Here is a 12,518-nt window from a genome sequence, read left to right on the forward strand (position 1 = left end):
GAGGCGTCAGAGACTGTTAACCTTCTTGTCTCCATTCATGCTACTATTTTTCAGCTTTTAAATTGTCACAGAATTATCAATTCCAGGTTAACTCTTGCAGCAGTGGCTTGCCCAGTAGCAAACTATATCATTTATGCCTGTGGGATCGGCTCTGTATTAGTACTTCCACTGCTGCTAGCACTAGAGCTACTGCAGCTATTTTCAGTAATGGTAGATATGTCGTAAACTGCTGTGGTAGACAAGGCCAGCTTAGCTAAAAATTCAAGTAACATGTCTGCTGGCTCTGAAAGTTGTGCTTATGCTATATATATCTGATTTAGTTACTCTACAAGATACAAATCTTCCCTGCCTTCTAAAGGATGTGGTTAATAAATGTAAAGAAGAGCTAAAAAAGATTTGCAAAAGTTTTGAATTTTGACAACAACAAGAATTGGGGGGGTGTCCTCTTCTCGTTCTTTTCCTTTTTGAAATGTAAGGCTGAAAGGGACCTACAGAAGCCCCTTAGTTGGTCTCGCTGCTCTGAGGTGGCATTACTTATAAGTAAATGGTCTTGTTACCTTTTTATTTCCATTTGTCTTGGAAAACTAAACCACATTTTGGTAATTCAATACCTACCCCACTCTGAGATTTTGAAAATCAATGGATGTTTTAACCAAGTTTACAAATACCCTTATGATAAATACTTTTATGATAAAAGTTACTGTGAATTTGCACTGCAGCATTTTGGCAGGATTTTGGGTACCTTAGCTTTTGGGTTTCTCAATGGGTGGTGTATTGTGCTATTTTGAGTAGAGCTGTGTGCAGATATTTCTGTTTAAAAAAAATCTTTTCCATGCTCAGTAACTAACTAAATGCAATTATAGCCTTGTAATACAGTTTTTAGACCATGTAGCCACATGGTTGGTTTAAATATCTTCACAGAGTATCTCTATAAAGATGTGGCTAGGAAGCTTAATTTTAAACTGACTGAGCCTGTAAACTCTTGAAGGTTCATATATTAGTTGGGACTCTGGAATCTTAACCACCAGTAATAATCAGAATAGTCTTCCAATTATTTCATCTGTCCACTATATTCATAAGATTGTGAATTTATTTCCTTAGTTTTCTACTTAATCTTAATTAGTAGAATATATGACTTAAACATGCAGTGATGTACTCAAATATACAGGAAGAGTTTGTTAATAGTATGAAGTGAGAACATTGCCTGACACACGTTGTTTTGCCAGCGTTTACCTTAGGGAGGTATCAAACTCACCTGGCCCTGCAGGCCAGATGAGGGGCACCGGGCTGGTGTGCAGGCCAGATTGGGCCCAGAGACTGACCCCAAGTACCAGATCCACCTCAAGGGTTAATCTAGAGTGCAAGCACTTCATGCAGTGCGCACCGTGGACCAGCTGCATAAGCTACTTGCAGTGTGTGCATGCCAGCTCCAGCACTGCACACTGCATGTAGCATGCACCCATCCCAGCCCTATACATGGCATGCAGCCCTGGTCTGGGGCTCATGCTGCATGTGGGGCTGGTCTGTGGGCCCAGTCTGGACTGGCTCTGGATTCAGCACTCAGGGACAGTCTGGCACAGGTGCCACATGCAGCATGTGCTCCAGACTGGCACAGAATGTGTTACCTGGGGCTGGTCTAGGGTGTGTGCTGCATGTGGTGCCTGCACAAGACCAGGCCTATATGCTGTATCTGGGAAGCAACGGAAGTTTTGGTTAGATATAAAGAAAAACGTTCTCCCTAGGAGGGTAAAAAGCACTGGAACAGACTACCCAGAGAGGTGGTGGACTCTCCATCCTTGTGGGTTTTTAAGGACTGGCTAAATAAATTTTGAATGGATGGCATAGTTGGGACTGGTCCTGATTTGAGCAGGGGGTTGGATTAGTTGACCTCCTGAGGTCCCTTCCCAACCCTCATTTTCTATGATTATGTCTGTGGGCCTGATCTTAGACTGGCCCTGAATCCACTGTGCAGGGCTGGATCTGGCCGGCAGACTGTATCTTTAACACCTCTGATTTAAGTGAAGCTTATGACTGTTAGCATGCTAGCTAAATTTTTACCAATATTATCTGGCAACAGTAGAGAGCACGAGACTTGTATGTGAAAGGGCTATTCAGTGCCATATGCGCAACCCCTCTGAGTTCACTTTACACACACACAAATAGCTGCACCCATTGTGGGACACGTGACATCAAATCCTTCTACGTGAATAATAATAGACAAAAAAAATCTAAATTTATTTTTTACTACAACAACAAACACAACAGTTGATTACCACTTGAAAATCTTATGAAGAAAAACCACTAAAAATTAAAGTATATGTTATATTATTGGTCTTTGGTATGGAATAAGCTGCTAACCAGCTTCACCATCCCTTGTGTTCTCAGTCCTTTAGCAGCAGATTTAATCCATACTCTCTGAAGCCTCTGCATGCATCCAGCATACTTGTGTTACTTCTCCTAGGCAGGTGTTCAGGGTAGGATGCACACTTCTCTGGCTGAGAGAAAAGTTATGCAGATTTCCCCACAACCTGCTTCAGTTCCTGGGACACTGGGCACCATTTCCTTCTCTACAAGCAGGAGCCAAGAGTTCACACAGCTGTGATTACTCAGTGTTTTCAGTAGGACAGTCCATTTTAGTCTGCCAGACTGCCCCTGTTCACACTGCACCCTGTTTGGTAGAATAGAGGTTTTTTAAGAGGGTCTCATTGACCTTCCTAAGGTGGATGCATTTTGAAAATTTCTCTTCTACAATACAATGTAGGGGAGAGCATTATAAATTATTTTAGAGCAACACAAGCAAGGAACCAGAAACATGTTTTCCATTGATGCTTATTGTAGCAGTGGTATGTTTCATAGAGTTCATAGACATTAGGGCTGGAAGGGACCTCGGAAGATCATTGAGTCCTCCCTAGGGGCAGGATGTCAGGTGGGGTCAAAGGATCCCAGCAAGATAAACATCCAAATGTTTCTTAAAGGAGTCCAGGATAGATGCTTCCACCACCTCCGGTGGCAGTCTGTTGCAGGCCTTGGGGGCTTGGACAGTAAAGACGTCCTTCCTTATGTCCAGCCTGAAACGGTCTTGGAAGAGTTTGTAACTGTTTGACCTCATCATCCCTTGGGGCGCTCTGGTGATCAGATGTTCCCCCAGATCCTGATGTACACCCCTTATATACTTAGAGGCAGCTACCAGGTCCCCCTGAGCCTGCGCTTTTCCAGGGTGAAGAGTCCCATAGCTCTTAGCCTCTCCTCATAAGGCCTGTTTTCCTGCCCTCTGATCATGCACGTGGCTCTTCTCTGCTTCACCACATTCTTTTAAAATCGTGGAGCCCAGAATTGGATGCAGTACTCCAGCTGCGGCCTCACCAGGGCCGAGTACAGTGGGAGGATGACACCCTGGCATTTGCTTGAGAAGCATCTGTGGATGCAAGCCAGAGTTTGCTCGCTCTACCAGCTGCAACATCACACTGGTGGCTCATATTCATCTTGTGGTCAGTCGTGATCCCCAAGTCCCTTTCGGCCGTGGTGCTAGCAAGCATAGCACTGCTGAGCCTATGAGCAGGTTTTTGTCTGCCCATTTTCTGAGCCTGTCAAGGTCAGGCTGGATCACCATCCTGTCCTCAGGTGTGGCTGCTTTACCCCAAAGTTTGATGTCATTGGCGAACTTGGCCAGTCCGCTTCTGATACCAATGTCCACATCATTAATGAAGATGTTAAAGAGTATGGGCCCAAGGACAGAGCCTTGGGGAACACCACTGAGTCCGACCTCAGAGCCAGTTCCCTAGCCAACGGACTGTGATGTAGCTGAGGCTGCAGTTGGCCAGTTTTTCTATGAAATGATCGTGGGATACCACATCAAAGGCTTTTTGAAAATCAGGATATATGACGTCAGTCTCTTTGAGCCTTGTCAAGGTAATAGGTCACCTGGTAGTAGAAGGAGATGAGATTGGTCAGGTAAGACCTACCCACAACAAACCCGTGCTGGCTATCCCTCAGGATGTTGCCATCAGCCAGTTTGTCAAGAGTGGTCTCTTTGATTTTTTTCCAGATTTTCCTGGGGATAGAGGTCAGGCTGATGGGCCTGTAGTTCCCTGGATCTGCTTCCCTCTCTTTCTTGAAGATAGGTGCCACATTGGCCTTCTTCCAACCTTTGGACACTTTGCCTGAGCACCACGAGTTCTCGAATATCCATGCCAGTGGCTGAGCTATGATGCTTGCTAGCTCCTTAAGTACCCTGGGGTGTAAACTGTCTGTGCCAGCTAACTTGAAGGTGTTCAGCCTCTCAAGGTGTTCCTACATATGGTCTACACTGAAGAAGGGTTACAATTCTCACTCACCCTGGCCTTATGTTGCAGATAAAAAGCAGCAAAACTACTCTTAAGTTAACATCAGGGGGGAAAAAAAGTGTTAGGGGAAGTAAGGGGTTTGGGAATAGGTGGGCACCTCACTGTGGCTAAAATGTAGTTTATAGCCAATGACTTTTGTAAGGTACAACACTCTTGGGAGAGTTCAATTTGCAAGAGGATGCTACTGTTAACTATTTCCCTAGTCTGGTCTTGCCCACAGCCTGAGCCTATGTGGAATGGAGGGTGCCATGGCTCTTCCTGCTTTCCTTTGAGGCACTTGTCGCCCCTCAGGGGCACGTGGTAGAAACAATCCTGCCTTCTCTCGAATGTGGAGATGGTTAACTGAAACTTTGGAATATTTTCCATATAGGGGAGGGAGAGACCTGGCAATCTGAGCAGTACTTTGACATGAGTCTAACGGTACTGCTCCTTTTTTGGTCTGTAGAGGTGTTGAAGATACAGCCCATAGACTGAATTCAATCCATGAAGCCACATCATCCTGCCATTGCTGCTGGGCCTGCAGGGCGCCAGTCTGGGACCACCCAACTCCACTTCTTACGAACCAGATCCAGCACCTGCAGTGCCAGCTCGGGCCTGTTTGGGACTGTGCTTCACATGGCACCCGCTCTAACCGGTCCAGGATGAAAACTATGTGCAGCACCTGTTGCAGCTGGTTTGGGGCAGGTACCACATGCAGTGTACTCCAAGACTGGACAGAGTGGGTGCTGCAGTGGGCATGTGGGGCATCCATGGGTCACCGCTATGCCATATCTGGGCTCTGGATCTGCTGGGTTGGGAGTTTCCAGGTCTTCTTCTGGCCCTTGGGGTTGGCTGCCTGCTGTTCATCTGGCCCATTAACTGGTCCCAGGCCACTCATCTGGCCAGCAGGGCCAGATGAATTTACCACCTCTGGTTTAGAGAAGAGATTGAAAATGTAGAATTCCAAGTATTCCTGAGATTAAGAAAAGCTCTTATACCATGTATCCGGTTTCTAAGGAGAAGTATCTGAAGGGGCAGCATCCAACTGGTATCCAGAATTCACTGGAGGAATTTAAACACAAAGTTTAGCGCAATGATCTCAGCTAAACAGCGTGTTGCACCCCCAAATGAGAGAGGTGAAATGGTCCTCCCCCTTCCTTTCTGAATTATTACTTCATTTGCTTTTAGATTCTGCATTATTTGAGTTGCATGCCTTTGATTGTAGGAAGAGCATTACAGAGGGGGGAGGGGAATGCCTAAGGCTGAATATAAATTAATTCAAATGAACTATAGATTTAGTCTGTCTGTGTCTCTCTCACGCATGCAGATTTGCTCTTTAGAATTAGAAAGGCATGACTGCAAGAAACAATGGTCTTGTGCTATAAATTAACAGGAGTCTTCAAGCTTGTAACACTCAATATTTAAAGGTGTTTAAAGGGCTTTCTGCAAAAAAGAATTCAGCTGGGTTTGTGTCAAGTTGCTGTTTGGGTGAATAAGAGACTTAATGAGTGTATCTTGGTGTACCTGTATCTCTTCATAGGGAAAAACAAATATAGGTGTTTTATTTTATGTTTTTGAAGCAGTTTTTAATTTTCTTGGTCCTTTGAATTTTTAACAACTGTTTTTTCTTAAGTGTTTCTTAGGTGTTTATATCAAGCAGGTGTTAATGAAAACACAGCTGAGAAGGAAAGGGACTCTGGTTTTGGTTCTTCAACACAATCTCCTTTTATTTGTCACTAGTTGGCTACTAGTTTTCTCATTCTTTACTAGTACTATTAATCCTGTGTCACTGATAGGGGAAAAGTGCATGTGAGGGAGACCAGAGAGAACTGGAGAGAACAAATAACACTCCCATCTATTAAGCCTACCTTTATACATTAATCAAGAATTATAAACACAAGCCCATCTTTAAATGGCAATATGCCATTAAATTTTGAGCTAGGCACTCCTGAAATGAAGCCTGCCTCTTTTGTTCTGTTCTGCCTATGCTGAGTGCTGTTTCTAAATCCTCTCAGGCAGCCCAGCCTCTTCTTGTAAACCTTCAGTGAAGGAGAATTCCACAATTTCTTAAGGAAGCTTTTCCCATTGTCATGCTGTTACAATTAGGAAAGGAGTCCTCTGTGGTTCAGTGATAGAATCCTTGTCTACCACACAGGAGTCCTGGGTTTGATTTCCAGGCACTTACATAACTATAGCTGTGGAGGCACCAAACATCTGGACTCAGTCTAGTCTTTGGATTCTGTCTCAGTGGCCTAAAGAGAGGATGGAAGGTCTGGGCAGCCTTCGCTCCTCCAAAAATTCCTGCTCAGGCATATGCATTGAAGGTCTGGGTGGCCCTCATGCATACACCATGATCCAGGGGGATTGGCAATTGCCACAATTAGGAAGCTGGGTTTTTTTTCCCCACCTTCCCACCCCACTTTCCTTGATACTTAATCTAAATCTGCCTTTGCTGTTGTTTAAACCAACCATTTTTTATAGTCCTTCATGAAGTTTCAAGAGAATTCCAAGTGAAAATTCTAGCATAAAAGGCAAATAAATGGCTGGTTTTGCACACTACAAATGGGATGTGATATTACTAAAAGAACAATGGGAGAAGCCCTGGGCACTGCACACAGGCTGTTTACCCTACTCTAGTGCCACACTAAAACCAGAACTAGAAGTGGTATTGCTTACAGCTGGTTCCAGCAGCCCATAGTTTGGCCGGGACTGTCTTCAGGATTTTGCTTCCTGAAAATTGGTTGCTTTTAATAGTGGGTGTAAGTTACCCCCATTGTTCCTCTACTGGCCCAAAGTAGCTTGTATTTACAGGTTTTATATATAATATATAATATTTGACTGGGCCAGCTGTTGGGCTACTCTGCAGATTGTGTAGCCTACTTTCTTTTTTTAAAAGCGTCTCAGTTCACTTTAATTCTATAATCATTATATTTTACACAGATGTTTATAAGAGTATTGAAAGCAAACATCCCAAAGGGAACATTTCTGTCCTTCAAACACTATTTAGCCCATTATCATCATCCTTTTTTAGCAAGCTTTTATAATGATGAAAGGATCATAGAGATGCAGCGTACAATGCCCTGAATAGAATGAGTTTTTAGATGTGAATTTTTCTTCTCCACTGTGTCCTCAGTATGATTGTAAGTAGTGTACTTCATCTTTACAGATGTGAAGTAGATGGTGTTGCAGATGCTTGTAACCATGGAAACGTACTTATGCTGAGGAAGAAGTAGATTCCAGGTCTTATGAAGTCTGGTTCCCCTTCAACCCTCTTCCAAGGGCTTGTCTGCAGTCCAGATGGGAGGTGTTATGGAACACATGTATGCCTACTTACACACTAACTTTTGATATAGATTACTCAGTAGCAATGCAGGCACAGCAGCACAGATTTCACTCAAGTCTAGCAACCAAATTATATACCCAGGTTCCCTAGTAGTCAGGCATAACCTGTATTGAAATATGTGCAAACGCCATCTTACCTCCTGCTGTTTAGTTAGTGTAGGTATTCCTTACCACGTTGCAATTGCACCTCCAGTTCAATGTGGGCATGCCATACTTTGATGGGAGAAAGCATATTGCGTGCATCATCATGTTCTCCATCCAGAAACACTGCCCCTGTCTCTTGAGTTAAAATGTATGCATTTAGTGCAGAATTCTGTTTCACCCCACTGAAGTGGTCCTCAAGCTTTTGGCCCAGCAAGCCAAACGAGTGACATGGAGATGACTGAACAGCTGGATAGCCCTGGGGCCTGTGCCACCCTGCCTGGCCCCATGTGGTGGGATGGGGCCCAGCATGCCAGGAGTGGGTCCTGGTGGCCTCCACCTCCCCTGCTTGGCTCTGCATGTTGTCAGCCCTGCATACCAAGATGAGGCACTGATCTAGCACACAGGATTGGGGGCTCCCTGTGGCTCCAGAAATTTAACAATAGGGGAGCAGCACCACTGTTTCCTCGCCATCAAATGTTTGAATGTGTGGGAAAGCCCCAGGGTCAGATGATACTGTGTTGCAGGTTGAACATCCCTCCCTTAATGGATAACCAAACTGCAGCTTGAGACCTAGCTAATGCTGCATCACCCAACTGAAGTGCAGGAGTGGTTCTGTTACCCATTCTGGGAGATCATGTACCATCCCGCCACCCTTATAGGACTAGGTTTTCTCACTGGAGACTTGCAGATGTTCCCCTGTTCCTCTAATGGTGGCCCTTGCACACCCAGAGAGGGTGATTGAGTTGCTCCTGCACTTCAAGTGGGTAACACAGAACTAGTTTTAAGCTTCTCTTTGGTTGTCCACTAGGTGAAATTGATTCTCCCCTAGTGACTACTTGTACACATACTGCAGAACTTTTATAACAAATATGTTTATATGGCATTTTGTTTAGGAGCATTTCAGCATGTCCGTTTAAACTCTTGTTGTGGCATTTGGATGCTGGGCTAGGTTGTTGGCATTTCCAAGCCTCCTGGAATTAAACTAGGAAGTGCAAATATTTTTGTTACAGGCTGAGCAAAAGATTTATTTAATGTTGGTGGTACAAAATGAGGAGAATATGGGCTTGGATCCACTGTGGGCTTTCAGATGCACCTTTGGAATTCTCTCCAGTTATTTTGTCCTGGCTAGTTTATCCATAATTTACTGCTAAATTCTGTTCCAGTATTTTAAAAGAGTTATAGAAAAACTGACTCTCAAATGTGCTAGTCCTTTACAGCAACTGCCGGTTTTTATAACACCGCATGTGGTGCTATCAGTAAACACAACTATCTCCATGTCTCAAGTGGCAATAAGTTTTCAGGTTAGTAGAAACCAAGGTTTGCCTTTTTTTTCAAATCTAACTTTTGTTTATTGTGAAAAATACATTTTGTATTATTGGATAATTCTGAATTTACCATATGCTAATTGTAGTACTGTAACGGGATATTATTATTATAACTTTTAACACAGCATAAACAAATAATTCCAGATAAAACTGTGTTAAAAAACCCTTCAGATACTGCTCTGATCCTAGAGAAAGAGCTTTTATATAAACAAGAAAATCTATTTGGAAAAACAAATCCATGAGCCTACTCCATATGATTAAGGAGTAAATATATGAATACCTTTGTACTGGTTTGGTCCTGTTGATTAGATTATCTATAGTCAGTCACATTGCATCTAACTAGCTATAGGTTTTGATTGACCCTTGTCAGTACTGAGTAAAATCCAACCAGTGGTAATCTTGCTTTTGCAAAAGCTGTAGAGGAACAAGTGGGAGTTCATGTGGGGAAGGATACCTCAAATCAATTATTATGACAAAGGTTTGAGACTTCCCGTCATCTGGCTGAATGTGTTAAGAATGGCTTAGATTTGAGACTGATCTGGTAGTTAGAGGAACATGTTCCTTGTTTTGACCCAAGTGGAGCTACTTTTGGTGAAGGGGGAAGGATTTTTTTTGGATAAATTTCTTGTTTGGAGACATGGCGCAGTTGTCAGAAATTTGTCAGTAGTAGCCACTATACAAAAGGCTTGCAATGTAACTTCATACTTTTTGTGCTTGTACCCTTTGCATACTTTTCTTTGGGGTTGGTGTCTGATCTGGAGCTTTGCCTGAAGGATAAATTTCTTTTTGCTTGTTTGTTTTGGACAGAGAGCAAAATTTGAGGGAAGTGAAGAAGAAAATATCTTGTTGTACTTAAGACAATGTCAACAATAACAAAAACTCATCCTCTTAAAGTACATCAAAAACCTGCTGTTTAGAATGTGCCACTTGACATGGGGAGCCTCTTCTAGTTCTTGAAGGATGGTGCCCTTGTTCAGGGGTTGGCAACCTGCAGCACATGATACAAGTGGCATGGGCAGTCTGTGGGTGGCATGTGGCAGATAAGGGAAGGGAAAGGCGGCACAGCAGCAAATAGGACAAGCAGCAAAGTACAGTAACAGATCAGGCAGGGAGCACAGGGCCTGTAGCAGAAAGCAGAGCAGCACATTGGGAAGAGGGAAAGGATTGGAGTAGCACTTGGGGAAGGTGTGGGGCTAATTTGTGGTGTGCCTGCCAAAACAGTGCTGCCCTAGTGTATGGTTGTCACGAGTAAATGCAGCAAGAGAGTAGATGATGTGTAGCAGTTAAGCCTGTATGCACTTGGAGGGCAAACTTCTTCCATTTCAAACATGTGACGAGAGTGTGCATGTCATGTGTGCACTGAGATTTCTGGAAATGGGATGGAAAATTCCAGCTGAACATTCAAATATTACATTTAGGCTTTACTCTTCCTTAAATAAATAATAAACCCATGTTGTTAGGGGAAGATGACAAAATATTGATTATATCTAATCTTTCTTCCAGGAATTTATCAAAGAGCTGCTAACTCGGATAAGAGGAATGAGGAAGCTCAGCCCCCCTCAAAAGAAAACTATATAACTACTTGCCATTAGCACTCCACAACAGACAGCAAGGGAAATGGGACTTCAACTACAAGACCCTTATTAAAATAGTTGTCTTTCTCTGCAACAATTTTTGTTTCATTCAGTTTTGACTCTTATTCAAAGGAGTTCTCGTGTATTAAGATTTTTTTTTTAGGTCTCTTTTTTTTTTATCAAAGATTCCAACATTTTGGATGGTGGTCGAATATCACATGAGGATTATCAAAGCAGGAAGAATCCAGGAATTAGTGACCGCTTCATGGCAAAGAGGTGCCGCAGTCAGAAGAACTTATAAACTTACAGAGCTAGGAGACTTTTTTTTCCTTGCAGCTAGTTGGTAACACTTATTTTTAAAGTTGGTTGTACATTTAACTCATGGATGTCAAGTTTTCTCATGCTTGTATGTACATATACTGTTGGGTTGTGAATACTGTTTCACATGACTGGGAGGAACGTTTGTGACAGTAAACTATTAATTGTGGTTATTGCAAATTTGTTATGAAAAAAACAACGGTATAGATTACTGAAATGAGTGCTACCATCTTCTAAATACATTTTAAAAAAGCAAAGTGAAAAACTTTGGCATATCTTCTTAGTCGGAAACTGACGTGAGAAATGGGGAATTTTTTAAGGGCTTAATTTGTAGACTTTGAGTAATTTTATTGACTGATGCTTTGCCAGATCATTTCCTCTCCACCTTGTGGTGTTTTTAGAATTGTATTAACCTGCTCCAGGGGTCAGCAACTTATGGCCTACGGAGCTTTTGGATCTGGCCTGCAGAGCTGTGGCTTTGGCAGTCTGCAGTGGTGGTAGTGAGAGGGGATGGGGGGCCTCTGCCTGTGCTGCAGCTGGGCACCCAGGGCTTGGAGGAGCTCTTGCTTTGCTGTGCTGCATTTGGTCTGCAGGGGCTCCATCAGAGGGGAGCTCTCCCTGCACCTACAGCCAGGCAGTGGGAAGAAGTGGTGGAGGTGACTGGGTCCCCGTGCCTGCCCAACTCGGACCCGAACTGGGTCATTCGGGCCCCTTCTGGAAAACATTGCTGACTCCTGTCCTGCTTTCTAAGGGCCTGATGTGACATTTAGAGAAATGTACATCACCCTTTGAAACATGCTTCATAATGGGGAAGCAGGGGGGAAGCAAGTGCTACCTAAACAAACTAAAAGCAGCTATCTTGCATTCAGTTATGTGATTTAACCAAACAGATTCCTCTTTTAGTGAAGTAGGTAAAGAACATTTGTTTTATAGCTCTGTTGTTGGTATGTGGGTGGGGTGGGGGGTCTTGTTAGCTTTGAGTCCTCGTTATTTGTGAAAGCAAGAAGAAAATTATTTCAAGAGATCATTGTGTCTCTCTTCTGGAAAATGTCTTTAACTAAGATAACTCCATAAGCTACCATATGCCGGTAGATGACAGTAGTCAGGCATTTTTTTTATCAAGGGTGCTCTGAACATATTTTATTTTTAAAAGAAGTACATGTTTGTGAATTTTATGTATACTGGCAAGCTTTTTTTAAATGTATTTAATTTTGTAATGTTTATCAACAATTTTATTTACCAGATATTTACCCAAATAAATGGAACAACTTGTGACTTGTTGGTATTACATTTTACAAAACTAGTGTTACTGAATATACTGACAAGTGATGTGGATGCATAAACAGCAAATGAATGGATTGGTGAATATCCATCAATCCAGCATAAACTAGCCATAATGCACTAGCTTTCAAAAAGATGGCATTACAAAGACAATTGTGAACAGTTCTCTTGTTACCATGAGAGCTTTTTCCAGTGCAAAGAAGGACAAACTA

The 12,518-nt window shown here is 42.9% G+C and overlaps 1 protein-coding gene across 1 annotated transcript in view; it reads left to right on the plus strand.

Moving 5' to 3' along the window:
* PPP1R14C (protein phosphatase 1 regulatory inhibitor subunit 14C) overlaps nt 1-12,300 on the plus strand; it is an 80,748-nt gene extending 68,448 nt beyond the window's left edge. Inside the window, exon 4 of the mRNA XM_090041301.1 lies at nt 10,637-12,300. Coding sequence (XP_089897427.1) covers nt 10,637-10,711 — 75 coding nt within the window. The 3' untranslated portion in view covers nt 10,712-12,300. The remainder of the gene's footprint in view (nt 1-10,636) is intronic.
* The last annotated feature ends 218 nt before the right edge of the window (nt 12,301-12,518 follow it).

This window comes from Crocodylus siamensis, chromosome 1 (assembly GCF_052110815.1).
Source record: "Crocodylus siamensis isolate JL-2025a chromosome 1, ASM5211081v1, whole genome shotgun sequence".
NCBI classification, from domain to species: Eukaryota; Metazoa; Chordata; order Crocodylia; family Crocodylidae; genus Crocodylus; species Crocodylus siamensis.